This window comes from Pezoporus flaviventris, unplaced genomic scaffold (genome assembly GCF_033815535.1).
Source record: "Pezoporus flaviventris isolate CSIRO_AGI_PZ_B2104156 unplaced genomic scaffold, CSIRO_AGI_Pfla_v1 ptg000093l, whole genome shotgun sequence".
NCBI classification, from domain to species: Eukaryota; Metazoa; Chordata; class Aves; order Psittaciformes; family Psittacidae; genus Pezoporus; species Pezoporus flaviventris.
Genome location: NW_026892641.1, coordinates 4,080,798 through 4,099,745, shown reverse-complemented (window position 1 = coordinate 4,099,745; position 18,948 = coordinate 4,080,798). Strand labels below are relative to the sequence as shown.

The 18,948-nt window shown below is 60.3% G+C and overlaps 2 protein-coding genes across 9 annotated transcripts in view; both read left to right on the top strand.

Annotated features, from left to right (window-relative positions):
* The window catches only part of B3GAT1 (beta-1,3-glucuronyltransferase 1), a 177,308-nt gene extending 165,065 nt beyond the window's left edge, over positions 1 to 12,243 (top strand). Inside the window, exon 6 of the transcript XR_009747350.1 lies at positions 12,229 to 12,243. The gene's annotated coding sequence lies outside the window, so the exon portion shown is untranslated. The remainder of the gene's footprint in view (positions 1 to 12,228) is intronic.
* The window catches only part of IGSF9B (immunoglobulin superfamily member 9B), a 38,501-nt gene continuing 24,587 nt past the window's right edge, over positions 5,035 to 18,948 (top strand). For 3 of the 8 annotated variants that reach the window (XM_061476158.1, XM_061476157.1, XM_061476155.1), the window contains exons 1-7: positions 5,035 to 5,236; positions 12,021 to 12,218; positions 12,929 to 13,075; positions 14,912 to 15,063; positions 16,102 to 16,219; positions 17,216 to 17,357; positions 17,452 to 17,597. In XM_061476158.1, the coding sequence (XP_061332142.1) occupies positions 5,173 to 5,236; positions 12,021 to 12,218; positions 12,929 to 13,075; positions 14,912 to 15,063; positions 16,102 to 16,219; positions 17,216 to 17,357; positions 17,452 to 17,597 (967 nt within the window). In that variant the 5' untranslated portion in view covers positions 5,035 to 5,172. Of the gene's footprint in view, positions 5,237 to 6,937; positions 7,277 to 12,020; positions 12,219 to 12,928; positions 13,076 to 14,911; positions 15,064 to 16,101; positions 16,220 to 17,215; positions 17,358 to 17,451; positions 17,598 to 18,948 lie in introns of those variants that run through there. The other 5 variants (XR_009747347.1, XR_009747348.1, XM_061476152.1 and 2 more) reach the window with 4 other exon arrangements.

Genomic DNA, 18,948 nt, shown 5'->3' with positions numbered 1-18,948 from the left:
ATCTCCTGCTCTCCACACCGGATCACCGGTAGAGAGGAGCTGGGAAGAGAGCACCGGTGACCCACAGCCCAGGAACTCCCCATTATCAGCCCTTCTCCAATGGGAAGTCTTTCTGCTGCCCCATGAGAAGGTTCAACCAGAGCCTTGTCATGGAAATCTCTGCATTTCCAGCCTACATTTCTGTCTCATTCCCAATTTTCTTAAGTCTCAAACCTCTGTTCCTGATCCCAAGAGCAGAGCCCCAGGGCTTGAACACAGATGTCCATGTGTTGCAATGGGAAGAGCTGCGTCCCCATTGTCTCTTGCTCTTGTGTTCATGTCAAGAGTCCAGGTTCCTGCCTCATCTGTCGGAGTTTTAGGAGAAACAAACCCAAAAGCAATTGCTCCACCTTGGAAAGAGAAGGTGCCAGCTCCATGGCTGCCTGCATCCCATGGGAGCTGCATTCACTGTGCCCCACAGGGTTGGATCTTGGGTTTATGTGGGTCTGAGGTGTCCACGGCTTATTCAGCTCCTTCTCCTTTCCTCGGCAGCTCCCATCTCAGCTTCCTGCCTGCTTCCCACATGGACATGGCTGAGGACCGGGATGCTCCTGGCCCTGCCTTGCCTCGCTGCCTTCACCCTCTCGCGGCTCTGCCACCGCAGGCTGACGTGTAAGTACATGGAGTGCCCTGCTCATGTAAATAAACCCAGCTATAAATAGAGGGAGAGAGGTGTGAAAGCAGTGGGGAATGGATTTCAGAAACCAGCAAATTAGGCAGGAGAAACAAGAGCCTCAACCCGAGCCCATAACTCCGGGTTCTGGAGGATGCTGCTGCGGCCCCCGCACCGGGGTCAGCTTTGGGAGCGACACACCGGGAGCATGGCTGTGTCCTCCCCATCGACCATGGGCTCCTGATGCCTCCCAGGTTGGGCTGAAGGTATCAGTGTTGTTTGGTATCTATTGTTCTTTAGATGCTGGAGAGGGGCTCTTCGTCAGGGACTGTAGCGATAGGACGAGGGGTGATGGGTTCAAACTGAAACAGGGAAGTTCAGGTTGGAGATAAGGAAGAAGCTCTTCCCTCTGAGGGTGCTGAGCAGGTTGCCCAGTGTTGAAGGCCAGAGCCTTGGTCTAGTGTGATGCATCCCTGCCCATGCCAGGGGGTTGGAACTGGATGGTCTTAGGGTCCTTTCCAACCCAAACCATTCTGGGATTCTATGAGTCTATGAAAATGGGGCAAAACCCAGCTAAAGGCATGAAGATGATCTAGATGGGAACACGGACTCCAACTGGACCAGAATCTATCGACTCTGTATGGCTGGGAAAGGGGTGAATGGAGGCCTGATGGCTTTGAGTTTGCTCCCTCATGGGCCCGTGGGTGATGCCTGGGAGGCTTTGGGTGCTTTGGAGCTGGTAGGACTGGAGCAGGGAGGATGTGAGGTCTGGAGAGCAAACCCAGCCCAGCACGAGGGTCATCCTTGGCTCTGCCACCCCACCTTGTAGATCTGCAAGCTTTCACTTCAGACCTCAGGACTAGGAGCTGAGTCAGGCTTTTCCGAGGCCTTGGGTTTTGCTAGGGAAGCAAACTGCTTGGGAGCCTGCAGGAGCTTGGGCTGGAGGATGCTCCTGTGCCAGGGCTGCACCCAGGCCTGACCCTCAACCAACCTAATAGTGGGCAGAGGGGGTGGGATGCTCCTCAGACACCTGCATCCTCTCCGAGGGTTGGTTTTGGTGCCTCTTTCCAGGACACGCATGGGAAGAGGTGGGAAGAGCAGCAGCTGCTCAGACCTCTCCCCACATCCCTTCCCAATAGTGTGGGCACAGGGAAGTGATGCTGCGCCAATGCAGGAGCCACATCTGGAGGCAGGGAGGTGATATTGAGCTGGTGCAGGGGGGGCACATGTGGGGACAGGTAGGTGATGCTGAGCTGATGTTGGGGGCAACCTGTGTGCCTGTCACTTAGGGGGTATTCAGTGGCCCATTTCTCCTGCTGGCACGCTCCTTGGGGAGCAAGCCAGGCTGTTTGCCCATCTGGCATCACCGGAGGTCTTTGCAGGGATGAGAGGTGGGCTGAGATGGGGGAGCACAGGAGGGGGCTGCCCATTTGCTACCTCCTTTAATTGAATTGCCCCCCAATTCTCTCTTTTCAGGTAGAGGGGTGGGCTCAGTGGGGGACAGGGTGACACAGCGGTGTCATAGGGTGCAAGGGGCTAGGGATGGGGGCAAGTGGATGTGACACAGGGTGCACGGCCCTGATCAGGGGGACAGGTCCTTTCCCCTGTGCTGACGGGGGTACAGGGTTGCAGTGGCACCAAGTAGGTGGCAGGGATGTGACCGTAGTGGTGCAGGGTGGCAGGGAGAGCTGGCACAGCTTGTGGTGGTCAGGGTGATGTGGAGCTGGGGCAGATAGTGGGGAGGTGACCCCGAGTGGGAGCAAAGTGGGGCTGTTGTGATGGAGAGGTGGTGTGTGGCAACAGGGGCAGGCGGCAGAGGAGGGGACAGGGCAGGGGACACATCTGGGGACAAGGAGGTGATGCTGAGGCAGGGCAGGGGGAACATCTGGTGGCACGGAGGTGATGCTGCACTGATGGATGGGACCATCTGAGAACAGGCAGGTGACTGTCCTGGTGCAGGGGACACATCTGGAGACAGATGGGTGATGCTGCACTGGTGCAGGGGACGCAGCTGGGGACAAGGGGCACATCTGGTGACAGGTTGGTGATGCTTTGCCAGTGTGGGGATCACATTTTGGGACAGCGAGGTGACTGTGCTGGTGCAGGGGCCATGTCTAGAGACAGACAGGTAATGCTGCACTGATGCAGGGGCCACATCTGGGGACAGGACAGTGACTGCACTGGTGTGGGCAATACATCTGGGAACAGGCAGGTGATGCTTTACCAGTGCCGGGGAAACATCTGGAGACAGGTGATGCTGAGCTGGTGCTGGAGCCACATCTGGGGACAAGGAGGTGATGCTGAGCTGGTGCAGGGCCATATCTGGGGGCAGGCAGGTGATCCTAAGCTATAGCATGATACACATGGGGACATGAAGGTGACTGTGCACTGCTGTAAGGGCCACATCTGGGGACAGGTAGGAGATGTTGAGCCGGTGCAGGGGCCACATCTGGGGACACAGAGGTGATGCTGAGCTATTGCATGATACACATGGGAACAGGAAGGTGACTGTGCACTGCTGTAAGGGCCACATCTGGGGGACACAGAGGTGATGTTGAGCTGGTGCAGGTGCCACATCTGGGGGTAGGCAGGTGATGCTGAGCTGGTGCAGGTGCCACATCTGGGGGCAGGCAGGTGATGCTGAGCTATTGCATGATACACATGGGAACGGGAAGGTGACTGCACTGCTGTAAGGGCCACATCTGGGGTACACGGCGGTGATGCTGAGCCGGTGCAGGGGCCACATCTGGGGACATGGAGGTGATGCTGAGCCAGTGCAGGGCCACATCTGGGGAAACAGAGGTGACGCTGAGCCGGCGCAGGGCCACATCTGGGGACACAGCGGTGATGCTGAGCCGGTGCAGGTGCCACATCTGGAGGCAGGCAGGTGATGCTGAGCTATTGAATGATACACATGGGAACAGGAAGGTGACTGTGCACCGCTGTAAGGGCCACATCTGGGGTACACGGCGGTGATGCTGAGTCGGTGCAGGGGCCACATCTGGAGACACAGCGGTGATGCTGAGCCGGTGCAGGGCCCACATCTGGGGCCACAGAGGTGATGCTGAGCCGGTGCAAGGGCCACATGTGGGGACACAGAGGTGATGCTGAGCCAGTGCAGGGGCCACATCTGGGGTCACAGTGGTGATGCTGAGCTGGTGCAGGGCCACATCTGGGGACACAGAGGTGATGCTGAGCCGGTGCAAGGGCCACATCTGGGGACATGGAGGTGATGCTGAGCCGGTGCAGGGCCCACATCTGGAGACACGGCGGTGATGCTGAGCCGGTGCAGGGCCACATCTGGGGACACAGAGGTGATGCTGAGCCGGTGCAAGGGCCACATCTGGGGACATGGAGGTGATGCTGAGCCGGTGCAGGGCCCACATCTGGGGACACAGAGGTGATGCTGAGCCAGTGCAGGGGCCACATCTGGGAACACAGAGGTGATACTGAGCCGGTGCAGGGCCCACATCTGGAGACACAGAGGTGATGCTGAGCCGGTGCAAGGGCCACATCTGGGGACACAGAGGTGATGCTGAGCCAGTGCAGGGGCCACATCTGGGAACACAGAGGTGATACTGAGCCGGTGCAGGGCCCACATCTGGAGACACAGAGGTGATGCTGAGCCGGTGCAAGGGCCACATCTGGGGACACAGAGGTGATGCTGAGCCAGTGCAAGGGCCACATCTGGGGACATGGAGGTGATGCTGAGCCGGTGCAGGGCCACATCTGGAGACACAGAGGTGATGCTGAGCCAGTGCAGGGGCCACATCTGGGAACACAGAGGTGATACTGAGCCGGTGCAGGGCCCACATCTGGAGACACAGAGGTGATGCTGAGCCGGTGCAAGGGCCACATCTGGGGACACAGAGGTGATGCTGAGCCAGTGCAAGGGCCACATCTGGGGACATGGAGGTGATGCTGAGCCGGTGCAAGGGCCACATCTGGGGCCACAGAGGTGATGCTGAGCCAGTGCAAGGGCCACATCTGGAGACATGGCGGTGCTGCTGAGCCGGGCACTGCGTGCACAGGCAGGTGACCGCACCTTGCGGGCCCCGGCCGGCTCGGAGGTGACCGCTCGTCGGAGGTGACCCCGCTCCGCTCCGCTCCGCTCCGCCCGCCGCTCCCGGCAGTGCGCATGATACTGCGGCGCAAGGGGGGCCCCCCGTGCGCGCCAACCCACCTTGAATCGGGCCCGGGCCGCGCCGCTAACCAATCACCGCCCACTCCCCCGGCGTTCTGACCAATAGGAGGCGGGCGGGGGCGGCACCGAGCCGCTAAAGGGAGCAGGCTAGGCTGCGCCCCGCAGCGTGCGGCGGAGGGCAGGTGCGGCGGAGGCATGGCTCTGGGCGCGGGCATGGGCGCAGCGGCCGGCGGCCGGTCCTGAGCCGCTCCTCCGGCCCCGCGGAGGCCCGGGGAGCCGAGCCTCTCACCCCGGACCGGCCAAGCCCTGCCCTGCCCCGCCCCGGCCGGGCCGCCCGGCGGGCGGAAGATGCTGCGCACCGGGGACCGGTAGTACTATGATTTGGTATGTGGCCGCTTTGGTAGCAAGTGTGCTCGGTGCCCGCGGGCTGCCCGTGCAAGGTGAGTGGGGATAACGGGAGGGGTCCCCCCGCCGGGATCTATGGGGCTGCGTATGCATGTATATCCTTCCTTCCACCACCCCCCCCCCCGCCCGGTTTGCCGGCTGCGGCTGCGATGCATGCACCGGGGTGGGATGCGCGCACCGGGGTGGGATGCGCGCACCGGGGTGGGATGCATGCACCGGGGTGGGATGCATGCACCGGGCATCTTGCGCCGAGAGCGCGTCGCGCTGCGGGGTTCGCATCCTCCCCGGTGCCCGTGGAGCGGGGCCGGGCGCTGCCCGTGTCCCCGCTGCAGCGGGGAGGGAGGGAGGGAGTGAATGTGTGTGTGTGGTGGGGGGGGGAATGGCGGGTCCGTTATCCCTTGCACCCAGCGCATCTCCTTCTGCCGGTGGTTCGTGCCGTGACCTCCCGGAGGGCAGCGGCTGCAGCAGGGGAAGTTCGGGAGGCAGGAGGTGGTGCGTGAGCCCGGTTCTCCGCTCGAAATTCCCTGTGGCAGAAGGCAGCCGGGTGCGAGTCCTTGCTGGGGGCGCCCCTGGCTGGGGCCGGAGCGCAGGAAGGGAATGAGGAGCGGTGCTGGCTCCCCTGTTCCTTCTCCCAGCTTGGGGAAGCAGCCCACAGCGTTTGCCCTTCCCTGCAAGGGGAAACGGGAAAGGGATTCGGTGCCTTTCCCTGCAGCGCCTGGGTTTGGGGGTGACTTTGCTCCCCGCTGCCCAGGGGGAGGTGGCCAATAACCCCCCCTCACCACTGCAGGCTGGGCTGCTGCGCCGGGTAAACTGAGGCACAGGGTTGTCCAAGGTCAGGAGGGAGACAGCAGCAGGGAATAACCCTGATTTTCCTGCTCCGGCTTCTTTTTCCTTGAGCTGCCTCCTCCCTCCCTCCCAGCCATCCCTGCAGGTGAAGGGAAGCTGCTTGCTGCTGGTGCAGCACCGTCTCCATCTCTGCTTTGCCGGGCACGGGGTTATTCCTGCATCCCAGTGGTCCCAAACCGGGATAAGACCCGGGATCTGCACCCTAGGTGTCCCCGAGCCCTTTTCCATGGGGATTCAGCAACTGCTGGCTCCCCGCTCTGCAGGGAAACGCTGCCTTGGTGGGCTGGGATGGGGCACATCAGCATGTACCGGGGGCACTGCAGCATCCCCCCTGCATCACGGTGCTCCTTGAACATGTGGGGTCAAATCTGCATCTCGCCGCGGTCCCTTGGCATTCCTGCCTGGCAGCGTGCTCCTTAGAGGCGGGGGCAATGTCAGGAATGTGGGGGGGATTTCAGGATGGGGCTGCCCTTTTGGTGCCGAGCCGCCTGTAATGCGTGCTGCAGCGTGGCGAGGCGGTGGTTTGCAGCAGAGGGATCCTCTGCTTGGGAGAGGAGCAGAGCGCTCGGGAACTTGGAAATACCTCGGATGGGGGCTCCGGAACCGGTGCCAGGGTGGGTGGGTGCCGGGAAGCCCGGGTGCGGGGGTGCCGCGCGTACGGAGCGGCGCATACGTGGTGAATGAGTGTGCCATGAGTGATGCCCAGGTGGGTGCTGCGTGGGGATGAGGACTTGCTGCTGCAGCCCCATGGCCACAGTGATGCTCCCACCCTGCATCGCCCAGGGACGAGGCTTCGGAGCAGGGATGGGGCTCGCCATGGGGTGATGCCCTCATCGGGGTTTTTCCCCCTTTCCATGGCCTTCCTCTCCCGCACTGCATCCTCCTCTCCTCAGCCCTCCTGCCTGGCCTGGCTCTCCGAGGGCTTCCCAGGCGTTAATCGGCTCAAGGGAGGGATGGAGGGCGCGTTATCCCTTCTTACGGCATGGGGGGAGGAGAGCCGGGATGTGACCGCGCCGGGAGTGGGTGTTGGAGGAGGGATCTGGCCTCCTGGCATTCCCAGCCGTGCCGTGGTGCCGAGGGGCTTTTCCTCCCTCTCCCACGAGAGCGCCGCGGCGCCGCGCCGTCAGGCCGAGCGGGGATGCTCATGGATCCATCGGGAAGGAGGATTCGGCTTCGCCAGCGCCTGGTGAAGGCTCCCATGGAAGAGATCCCTCCGGATATCATGGCAGGTGATGGTGACCTTGATGGTCGGAGCGGCTCGCTGCGGGGGTGCCGGAGCTGCATCCCTGACTCGCTCCTGGTGCAGAGCCGTGGCACATGAGGGTTGGTGCCTCTTTGGCCATGGAGGGGTTTGGACCAGCAGCCACCATCTTTGGCTCCATTCTCCTCTGGCAAGGGGATGCTTTGGCACTGGGAGCGGCCAAGGGGTTGGCTCAGCTCCCAGTTCCATCCTTCCCTGGAGGATTTTTGCTCTCCTGGACCTGTTGGATGGGAGGGATGCGTCTCAGTCGCTGACTTGGCTTGCCAGAGGGGTTTTGTGGCGATGCTTTCCCTGCTTGGTCGCCTTTTGGCTTCGCTGGTGATGAGTGAACCCTGCAGATTCCCTTCTGGATCTGCAGCAGGATGGGTTAGCTCCCATTCTCCTCCAGTTCTCTGTCTTGGAGGTCATGGCTGGAAGAGAAGCCCCACAGATGGGTTGGGTGAGCAGTGGGTCCAACCTTGTGCCGGAGCCCTTCCCTTTCCCTTCCCCTGCAGTAGGCATCTCCCAAGCTGGGGCCAGCTGGCCTTTGGAAAAACAACTCCCATCCTCCCGCTTCCCGATGGAGAAGCTGGCGTTGGTGGGAGGGCTGCCTGAGAGCCAGGAACAGCGTGATTCAGGAGCTGCTGGCGGGCAGCTCAGAGTGCTGCCTGCATCCCAGTTGCGAAGGCATCATCGGGGTGGCACACGCTGCTCTATGGGGAAGGCGATGCGGGTACCGGTGTGCTATAGGTCTGCTTGGGGGGCACAGTGCTCGCTGGGTGCAGGTCTCCCTTGGGAGCAGTTTTGGCTCCGGCCTCCCTCTATGGCATGCGGAGGGGGCTTGTGGGGAGCTGCTGGGATGGTGTTGTGGTCCCTCAGGGCATCCCTTGTTCCGGGGGATGTGGTTCAGAGCCGCTGTGGATGGGACATTGAGCCACCCCTCCCAGCTAATCCCGCTCCTCCGTGGCCCCGGGTAACCTTGAGGCACGTCACTTGACCTGCGCTCCGCCCTCCATCCAGCTGGAAAATCGGGTTTAAAACGCAGGAATTGCGCTCAAAGCCCAGATGCTGCTTTTCCAGCTGGGGGGAGGGAGTGAGGGCTGCGCTCCCATCCCCCAGAGCCGCCCCTCGCCAGGGATGGGTGCTCTGGGGGGGTTTGTGGGGACTGGGGTTGCTTGCTCTGCTTCCCTGCTGGCCTCCATGTGCCGTGCTGGTGGCCTTGTCCTCGGAGATCCCTGCCGTATCCCGCCTCAACTGATGTGTCAGAGCAGATCTTGTCTCCGCTCGGCAGGGAGGAGAGGTCCTTGCTCCTGCTCCATCAGATGTCCCCATGGGGGGATAGGGATGGGGATGAGAGCCTTGGGGTCGTTGCAAGCAGATTGTGGGACCTGCTTGCCTGTAGCAAGGTGGCGGGGGGACAGGGAGGGATCCGCTCTGACCGTGCACAGGCAGGGCAGCATTCCCACCTGGAAACGTGGCCACATCCTCAGGAAGGGTCCCGCTCCCGATCTCAGCTTCGTGTCACCTTAAATCTCTGCTCTTGGGATGGGAGGAACCGGATGCCCAGACCCGGGTGAGGGTCTCCCCAGCCTCAGCATCCTCCCGGGGAGCCCCTCGGCAGCAGCGTTCCCTCCTCTCCCATTGGGATGCTGTTCAACTCCACCTCCGCAGCTTGTATCCTCGCCTCCTGGCACGCAGCGTGCTTTTATTTCTCCTGGATCTGCTCGGATGACGGAGCCTGTTGATTTACTTGTTTTCCTTTACGAGGCATCCCCCGGCTCCACGTGAGCCCCTGCCCCGAGGTGGGATCTGGGGCTCGCATCCCCTCTGTTATCCCTCTCCCCAAGCTGCACGTTGAGCCTTGAAACCCCTTGGCTGGGGAAAACCAAGTGGGTTTAAAAATACCCCGTCTGTTTGCGCTCTGTTTCTGCTGGCGTCTGCAGGTTGTTTCCAAGCATTTCCCCGTCAACGTGGGGGTGAGAAACGCTGCTTCGAGTGGAGCTGCAGCCTCCAGGGCTCGCGTGCCTTCAGCGGATCGGCTTGGGGAAGGGAAACCTGGTCAGGGTTGGCAGCTTGGGAAGTGAGGCCATCAAAGGTCTGTGAGGCATCTCCCTGATGCTTTCCTGCTGTCTCTAACAGTGGGAATAGGAGAGCAGGGGGCTGGTGGTGGGGCTGGTGGCAGCTGGGCAGAGCCAGGGGCTGGTTCCCTGCTGTGGTGCATGGGGAGGTGATGCTCAGCCGTGCGTGCCATTCCCCACCGGCACCGCGGTCAGACACCGGCGCCGCCAGCTCCAGGGAATGACCTATTTTTCCCTGCACCCTGGCATGGATCCACCCTCCTCCCCTGGGACATCACCCATAGGTTCACTGGGGGGGGGGCTGTGTGTGAGTGTCACTCCCCGGTGCCCGTCCCTCGGGCATCAGGGCGGCCTCGTGCTTCAATAGCTGGGTAAGCATCAGCATCCCAGGTTCTGCTTGGTTTGATGTAAGATCCCACCTTGGTACCCCAGGAGCTGAGGGGCTCCATCCTTTTGAAGCAGGACTGTCCCTGTGAAGGCAGCAAGGTGCTGGGGACCTGTGTGTGTCCTTGGATGCTCTTGAGCAGCACGTGATGGCAGCTTGTCCCCTGTGAGCACAGGAGCACGGTGGGCAGGGAATTGGGGGGGGGGGGGGGGGTCCCAGCCCTGCACTGCAGCCCCCTAAATGGGTGCATTGGGCTCGGTCTGGGTCCTCACAGCTCCTTGCTGGGGTGGCAGGGGAGGGCTGCCACCGTCCCTGCTGACAGGGTGTGAATGCCTGAGCTCATCAGCGATGCAGCGATAAGGAGGGATGGGGAGAGAGGTGCAAAGAGCGGTGTCAGGGTAGGCAGGAGCAGGCTGCGTGTGTGCATGCCTATTGCACGCGTGTGCATGCCTATTGCATGCGTGTGCATGCATAGCACATGTGTGTGTAGCAATCCTCTCCAGCTAGATGGGGTCCTGGCTTTGCAGGACCCCTGTAGTGGGTGTGCAATGCAGCATCTGCTCCTTGCAGCTGGTTCAGAGGATCACCCTCCCCATTGCCACCAGCCAGCCCTCCTGGTTGAACAGCCACTATAACAAATCCCTGTACCTGGCTAGCAGGTGATGCAGGGACTGAGGATGCCTGGATGCAAGGAATGATGCCTGGATGCAGGGATTGATGCCGGGATGCCTGGCTGCCCATCGGGCTGTGCATCCCTGCCGTGCTGCACCATGCACCACGGAAGGGGTTTTGGCTATGGGGAGCTTCAGGCTCCTCTTTGCCGTGGTGGGACTGGGCTGGAGAGCCCATGGGGTGGCACAGTGCGCGCCTCTCGCCGGTGTGAGCTTGTGCCAGAGCCAAAAATAGCCGGTGATGCTCGGCTCCCGCGGCGGGGATGCGGTGATGTCACTCGCCGCCAATCACCGACGGCCCCGAGGAGCAGCGCGGAGGAGTGGGAACGTGCTTCCCCGAGCATCCCCCTTCCCGAGCATCCCCCTTCCCGAGCATCCCCCTTCCCGAGCATCCCCCTTCCCGAGCATCCCCCTTCCCCAGCATCCCCCTTCCCCAGCATCCCCCTTCCCCAGCATCCCCCTTCCCCCCTTCCCCAGCATCCCCCTTCCCCAGCATCCCCCTTCCCGAGCATCCCCCTTCCCCAGCATCCCCCTTCCCCTGCATCCCCCTTCCCCTGCATCCCCCTTCCCCAGCATCCCCCTTCCCCAGCATCCCCCTTCCCCAGCATCCCCCTTCCCCAGGATCCCCCTTCCTCAGTATCCCCTTTCCCCAGCAGCATCCCCCTTCCCCAGCATCCCCCTTCCCCAGCATCCCCCTTCCCCAGCATCCCCCATCCCCAGCATCATCCCCATCCCCAGCATCCCCCTTCCTCTGCATCCCCCATCCCCAGTATCCCCCATCCCCAGCATCATCCCCATCCCCAGCATCCCCCTTCCTCTGCATCCCCCATCCCCAGTATCCCCCATCCCCAGCAGTATCCCCTTTCCCCAGCATCACCCTTCCTCAGCATCCCCCATCCCCAGCATCCCCCTTCCCCAGCATCCCCCCACTCCATGCTGCATGTGCCAGGGAAAGAAAAGGGGGAGGTCCTTTCCATCAAGGAGACCCCTGTGCCTGCAGTTCTGGGCCTTGGCTCCAGCCCTGGGTTTCCCTCTCTAAAAGGCCATGCTGAGGATGCAGCTTTGCTGGCTGGGTGATGCCAGGCTGCAGCTGAGCAGGGAGGCACGGCTGGGGTGGAGCCGTCCCTGCCTTTGATGGGGACACCAAAGCCCTCTTTAATTACCCCAGCAGGGTGCCAGGCTTGATCACCAGGTTTCAGGCCTCGGGGCTCTTGGGGATGCCCCAGGATGGATGAGCTTGGCTGCAATGTCAATGCTCTGAGCCTGCTCCCGTGGGAAAGCCAGATCTCCGGTCTGGCAAAGGTCTGTGGGTCAGTGGTCCCAGAGGACGTAAGGGCACAAACAGGACAGCAGAAGCAGCCTTTAACCCGCCATGGGGATGTGGGGCAGCCCCGATGGTGCTGCTAAGTGAGGAACAGCACTGAATGTGCTCTGTGCACCCCCTCCGTTGAGAACAGGAGGTCCCCGCCATGTGGGGTCACTGGGCATCACCTTGCCCTGGTGCAGAAGCTTTCACCTCGGGGTCCCATCCTCCATCCATCACTGGTGCTGGGGTCCAGTGGTGGGCTCAGCCCCAGTTTCATCCTTTGCCCCTTGCAGGTGCCCTCGGCTCAAGGGAAGAGCCCGAGTTCGTGACCGCTCGCGCTGGCGAGAGCGTGATCCTGGGATGCGACGTGATCCACCCGCTCACGGGGCAGCCCCCTCCCTATGTCGTGGAGTGGTTCAAGTTCGGCGTCCCCATCCCCATCTTCATCAAGTTTGGGTTTTACCCTCCCCATGTCGACCCGGAATATGCTGGTGAGTGTAGGGGTGGCGAGGGGGATGTGGCAGGGGTGCATGGATCCGCTCCATCCGCTCCTCCGCCGGGAACCGCGCGGGCTCTGCCTCTCCTTGCTTGCTTTCCACCCAGTTGGTTTTAATTAAGCAGCAGCACTAGGAAGCCAGCTGGGCTGCGTGGGACAGGAGCAAGCGAGGCAGAGAAACCCAGGGTGACACGTGGTGGCGGCGGCTGCTGCTGCTGCTGCTGCCACCACTGCGCTCCAGAGCATCTGTGAGCCGGGAGGAGGGATGCAGGGATGCTGTGGGGATGGAGCCAGCCCCACGTGCTAGGTGGAAGCAGCAGGTTGGAGCTGCAGAACCCATGTGGCCACTTGCCAGTGTGCCGCCAGCCCCACGTGGCTGGTGGGGATAAGCCTTGACGTGGTTGGTGTGGTGGGGAAGACCCATGTCGGTGTCTCAGTCCCCTTGGGTCTTTACCCTGTGGGGCTTCCTCGGCCCACATTGCTCCCCTGAGGGAGGATGCACCTTAGCTTGGGCTGAGCTCTGCCACACTCAGCTCATGAATGAGCCCAGTGGCCTCTGTGCTCCCCAGATGGGAGCTATGAGGCTCAAACCCATGGATTTTGGGTGCTTTTGACCCCAAAGGAGATGCTTTGGGTGTCCCCAGTGGTGACGCTCCGGTGCGGGTGGGCGCTGCGCTGATGCTGATGGCTGTGCTGTCCCCACAGGCCGGGCCAGCCTGCACGACAAAGCCTCCCTGCGCATTGAGCAGGTCCGCTCCGAGGACCAGGGCTGGTACGAGTGCAAAGTGCTCATGTTGGACCAGCAGTACGACACCTTCCACAACGGCAGCTGGGTCCACCTCACGGTCAATGGTGAGCCGGGCATGATGGGCTGCATGGTTCCTGATGGATGCTGAGCCTTGATGGTACCTTGGAATCCCAAACTGGTTTGGGTTGGAGGGACCTTGAAGCTCATCCAGTTCCACAGGCAGGGAGCCCTTCCACTAGAGCAGCTTGCTCCAAGCTCCTGTGTCCAACCTGGCCTTGAACACTGCCAGGGATGGGGCAGCCACAGCTTCTCTGGGCACCCTGTGCCAGCGCCTCAGCACCCTCACAGGGAAGAGCTTCTTCCTTATCTCCAACCTGAACTTCCCCTGTTTCAGTTTGAACCCATCACCCCTTGTCCTATAGCTCCAGTCCCCGATGAAGAGCCTCTCTCCAGCATCCTTGTAGCCCCCTTCAGGCACTGGAAGCTGCTCTGAGGTCTCCACGCAGCTTCTCTTCTCCAGGCTGAACAGCCCCAATGTTCTCAGCCTGGCTCCATACAGGAGGTGCTCCAGCCCCTGAGCATCCTCGTGGCCTCCTCTGGCCTTGCTCCAACAGCTCCATGTCCTTAAGCTGAGGACACCAGAACTGCACACAGTGCTCCCAATGGGGTCTTGGAGAGCGCACACCTCGCAGACAAGGCTGGAGCCATCGAGGGTGGCTGCTCCAGCCAGGGTGTGCCTTAACAAAGGGACATGCTTTTATGAAGGATTCAGCAGTTTAATTATGAGGTGCTTGTTGAAAGGGCAGACATCAAGGAGCGGGGCTGGGAACAGATCTGCTCCGAGCAAGCGGCTCAGAGCATCCCATCTTTGTTCTCTTGCAATCCAGATTTACTCAAATGGCTTCTCCATTTTATTAAGGCTGCGGCTTAAACCCATCACAAACTGTTCTCTGCATCAGGAGAGGGCTTGATGTGGAGCCCAGCAGCAGGGCTCTCTGCCTCTCCTGCTGCAGACGAGATGTGGGCACCACCAGCAGCTCCTTGGTCTTGCCTGACCTTGAGTGACTAATTCAACCTTTCAGGGGGGTGCTGGGCTGCAGAATGGACCAGAGCCGCCTAATTGAGCCCAATTAGTGAGCAGGAGCTTTGCAAGCCATGCACTGCCCCAGCCTGGCCCTGCCCTGCTGCTGCCTCCTTTCTCCTGCTAATGAGCTCACAGGGTAGCATGGTGCCTGCTTCACCTCCACTGCATGCAGGGATGCTGCAAACCAGCATCCCAATGGGCTGGAAGTGGTTGCCAGCACCTCTGACTCCCCATGGGCTCGACCCCCTTTGGAAAATGGGGTGTTTTGGCAGGGGTTATGCAGTAAGGGGCACACAGTGGCTTAATAACAACCATAATCCTCCCGGCTTGAAGAGCTGCTTGCAGGGGGAAGGTTGTGGCTTCCCTCTCAGTGCATTACAATGCTTCCTTTTCTTAGGGGGGGAAAACAGGAATCATCTGGGGAGAAACAAAGTGTAATTCTTCTTCTTTTCATCCCCAAGCAGCTTAAATTGCCAACCTGTCTTCCTCCAAAGCGAGCTTTAACAAGTGCTGGTAATTGGGGGCGGGCTGTAATCCTGCCAGCCTCTGGAATCAGGAAGGAGCCTTTCGATCTGCACTGCGGTGTTTTCCCATGTTTTGACAATAGGAAGTTAATGTGCAGCCGGGGGGAGGCTGTGCTGCAAGCCTGGAGCTGCTGGGGAGGAGAGGGGACAGGGCTGGGGCGCGTGTGGCAGGGAAAGGGATACCCTCGGTGGGTGTTATCCCCATCCCTGCTCCCTTTTGGGGTGGTCCAGCCCCCTCCATAGGGATGTGCAGCGTGTTCCCTCTGTCCCTGTGCCTTCCGCTGACCCACAGCGGCCATAGGGGGGTCACAGTGGTGTCCTCTGCCCCCCAGCTCCCCCCACCTTCACGGAGACACCGCCGCAGTACGTAGAGGCAAAGGAAGGCAGCAGCGTCACCTTGACCTGCATGGCGTTCGGGAACCCCAAGCCCATCGTCACCTGGCTGAGAGAAGGAGACCTTTTGGGTGCTAATGGCAAGTACCAGGTAGGTAGATGGGTGGTGGGAGCTGTCATGGGGGTCCTGGGCATCCCACTGCTGGGGATGGTGTCAGTGGGACCATGGTGGCCACAGAGCCGGGTGTTCTCTCTCAGCATCTCCTTGCCATGATGCCTGTTTCTCCCCATGTCTCTTCCCACCCCATCCTCTCATGCTGCATCCCTTTGGTACAGGCTAGAGACCCCCCCCAGGCTTTATCCCACATCCAAACTGCTCCCCGGGGACTCCAGTAGGGGCTGTAGCCTGGGAATGCTGTGTCTTCAGGCAGGGATGGATGCAGGGGGAGGTTTGGGCAGGGAGGATATCCTTGCCTCCCTCCAGGACCCTGTTTGCATCCCTGAGGTTCCCAAGCAGAGATTTCCCCCCCTGAGCTGTAATTGGTAAATCAGGCATTGGAATCAGCGCAGGCACTAATGAGAGTAATTAGGAATCATTTGTTACTAATTGAAATAGAAGGAGGAGGAAGGATGGGGCAGGGGGAAGCCAGGCTGGGAGCGTGGCTCCTTGTGCTTGGGGGTGCTGCTGCCCTGAGGGTGACAATCCCTCACCCATCCTTCCTCTGCTGTGTCCCCAGGGAGGAATTTGGCTTCTGCAGGGTGTCCCTATAGGAAGGATGGTGGCTGAGCCGGGTTCTCCCCCTTGTATCCCAGCCCAGGGGTGGATCACTTGGGAGCAGGGGATGGATCCGTATGAAGGGCTGATGGTGCCGGGGGCACCTGGCAGGAGCGGTTTGGAGCCTGCTTCCTGCCAGTCACTTCTGCAGGAGATGAATGCGTTGTGATGGTTTATTTATTCATTTATTTATTTATTTTTTTCCCTTCCCCTTGGCATCCTGCAGGAATCTGTGTTGGTTTATTAATATCCAAAGCCTTGCCGAGCCAGGGAAACCCGTTTCTCATCCAGCCCTTAAAGCGCTGGTAGCGCAGTGCTGCAGGGAGGGAGGATGCTGAGCTGCGGCTCTAGGATGCATCCCTCTCTCCCAGGGCTCCTTCCCTGTGCTCCAGGGTTTTCCCTTGTCGTTCCCAGGTGAGCGACGGGAGCCTTACAGTGCTCTCTGTGAGCCGGGAGGACCGGGGTGCCTACACCTGCCGGGCATACAGCATCCAGGGTGAAGCTGTGCACACAACGCGCCTGCTCGTTCAAGGTGAGATCTTCCAGCACGGACCCTCCAGCTCCTCTTCATCCGCTGGTTTATTCCATAGGGAAAACTCCATGGACCGCAGGACTGCGGCGCTGTCCTGAAGTGACCCGCGAGCCTCATGGGCTCAGCATCCTGCAAGCTGTAGGATGGAGGAATCTGCTTCAGCATCCTGCCAGCTCCGCATCCCGTTTGTGGGATGGAGGAATCTGCTTAACTGGGGCATGCAGTGGCCGTGCCGGGCCCCTTTTGTTTGGGAAGCAGGGAAAAGCTTGAGGCTGTCACAAAGCCCCTCGTCAGACAGCGGTGATGCATGGCAGGGCCTCCTGCTCCCTCTTTGATTAAATAAATCTTTAATTAGGTCAACAGCTACCAGCAGAGAGAGGAGCACGGGGTGTCCTCTGCTCTGCTTTAGCTGTGGTGCTGAGCTGTGCATCCCTCTGGTTTTTCCCGTGGGTGATGTGGAAGTGCTCAGGATAAAGGGAAGCATGAGCTCATCTGGCCTGGGAGGAGCAGAGCCGTGTACCATGGATGCAGGGACCCTCCCTAAAGCTGTAGAGAGTATAGCATCCCACACTGGTTTGGGTTGGAAAAGACCTTAGGATCATCTCGTTCCAATCCCTGCCATGGGCAGGGACATGGTCCAATGAATCAGGTTGCTCCAAGCCCCATCCAGCCTTGACCTTGATGGGATGGGGCAGCCACAGCTTCTCTGGGCACCCTGTGCCAGTGCCTCAGCACCCTCACAGGGAAGAACTTCCTTATATCCAACCTAAACTGCCCCTTGTCCTATCGCTGCATTGTCCTGATCAAGGCTCCCTGTCCGGCATTAGGGGGAAAACGTTGGGAATAACAGGGCCAGCGCGCTCCTGGAGATGACCCCCTGCGCTCCATGATCCCAGAGCAGCTCCAAACCAGTGATGCTGGGATGGAGCTGAGCCTGCGCAGCCTCTGCAGGGCCATGTGCTGGTGGGGGTAACACCTTTCCCTCCCTGCCTCCAGGACCTCCATTTATTGTTTCCCCTCCGGAGAACATCACGGTCAACATCTCCCAGGATGCGCTCTTCACCTGCCAAGCCGAGGCGTATCCCGGGAACCTCACCTACCTGTGGTACTGGGAGGAGGAGAACGTCTACTTCAAGAAGTGAGTTGGAGCTGGCTGCGTGTCCTTATCCTCCTTTTCCCGCTCCGGGGTCATGGTGTCCCCACGATCCTCCTCCTCCTCTCTTCTCTCGCAGTGACCTGAAGCTGAGGGTGCGGATCCTGATCGATGGGACGTTGATCATTTTCCGTGTCAAGCCAGAGGATGCTGGAAAATACACCTGTATCCCCAGTAACAGCCTGGGCCGCTCGCCATCGGCCTCTGCCTACCTGACGGTGCAGTGTGAGTGTGGGTATCCTAAGGGATGGTGCTGGGATTGGTAGTACTGGGCTCTGAGGCAGCCCAAGAGGCTCTGTTATCCCTGAATCCTATTACAGACTGGTTTGCGTTGGAAGGGACCTTAAAGCTCATCCAGCCCCAACCCCTGCCATGGAGAGGGACACCTTCCACTAGAGCAGCTTGCTCCAAGCCCCTGTGTCCAACCTGTCCTTGAACACTGCCAGGATGGGGCAACCACAGCTTCTGGGAATCCCAGACTGCATCCCACATGTGTTTGTAGGGTGCAGGCAACAGGAAAGCAAAGAGCCTGAGCATCCTGTGTGGCTTCCACCTTTGATACAGGTGGGTTTTGATTAGGCAGGCATCTCCCCACCACGCTGTCCTCATCTGCATCGCGTTGGGCAGGGAAACACCAGCTCAGGGCTCTCAGACCCAGCTGCCTGCTTGTGTTCCCCAGTGTTTATTATGGGGGCATGTTCCTGTGGAGGAGTTTTCTGCTTTGCATGTTGTATTCTTCAGGCTGTAACCGATCTAAACAAGCAGAGGAGAAGGGGCTGGAGCAGGAGCGTTGCTGCCCACGCTTGTTCTCTGGGCTCCCCAGGCAGTAATGGGTAGTGTGCTACGGGTGTCCTGTGGCATTTGACAGTAATGGCCTCAATTGCTGCTGCTCTCAATGGCAATATTACTCTGCTGTAAGAGGTTTATTTTATAATGATAGATAGGCTTGAGCAAAGTGGGCTCCTGATTTGAAGTGTTTTAACTCAATAATGCTGGTTAGTGGGAAGCCCCACACTGGTGGGGAGCTGCCGTGAGAAGGGCCGGTAGGTTCAGGGGTCTCCCTATGGGGATGGATGAAGGGGTGACCAGGCAGAGGTGCTTGGATACACCCGGCTGGAGAGCCTGTGGCCTCAGGCCATTAACTCTGCCCTGCTGCTAATCCAGGACCACTCATCAGGGCTGAAGGCTGTTAAAAATAGCTCTAATGTCAGGAAAAAGAGCCTTTGGGCAACCTGCCCTCCAGACAGCCCTGCAAGGGGGGCTGTTTGTGCTGCAAACCCCTTTCCCCCACAGCAAACCTCATCTAGACCCGGGCTGACCCCTCAGGAGGGAGAATTCCCACCCCCTGAAGCAGCCCTCGGATGGGGACACAGCTCTGGGGCATTACTGAGCCGGGCTGGCCCCTCGCCAGTGACCTAGTAGTGAAAGGCTCGATCCCATTACCCTCTCCCATGCTGCCAGAGCCCTTGATTACATTTCCTAAGAGGTGGAGTGAAGCGGGGGGGGGGGGTAAAGCCCATTCCATATGCAGCGCTTGGCAAATCTGGGTTACGGTGCCATTGCCGGGGGCACCAGC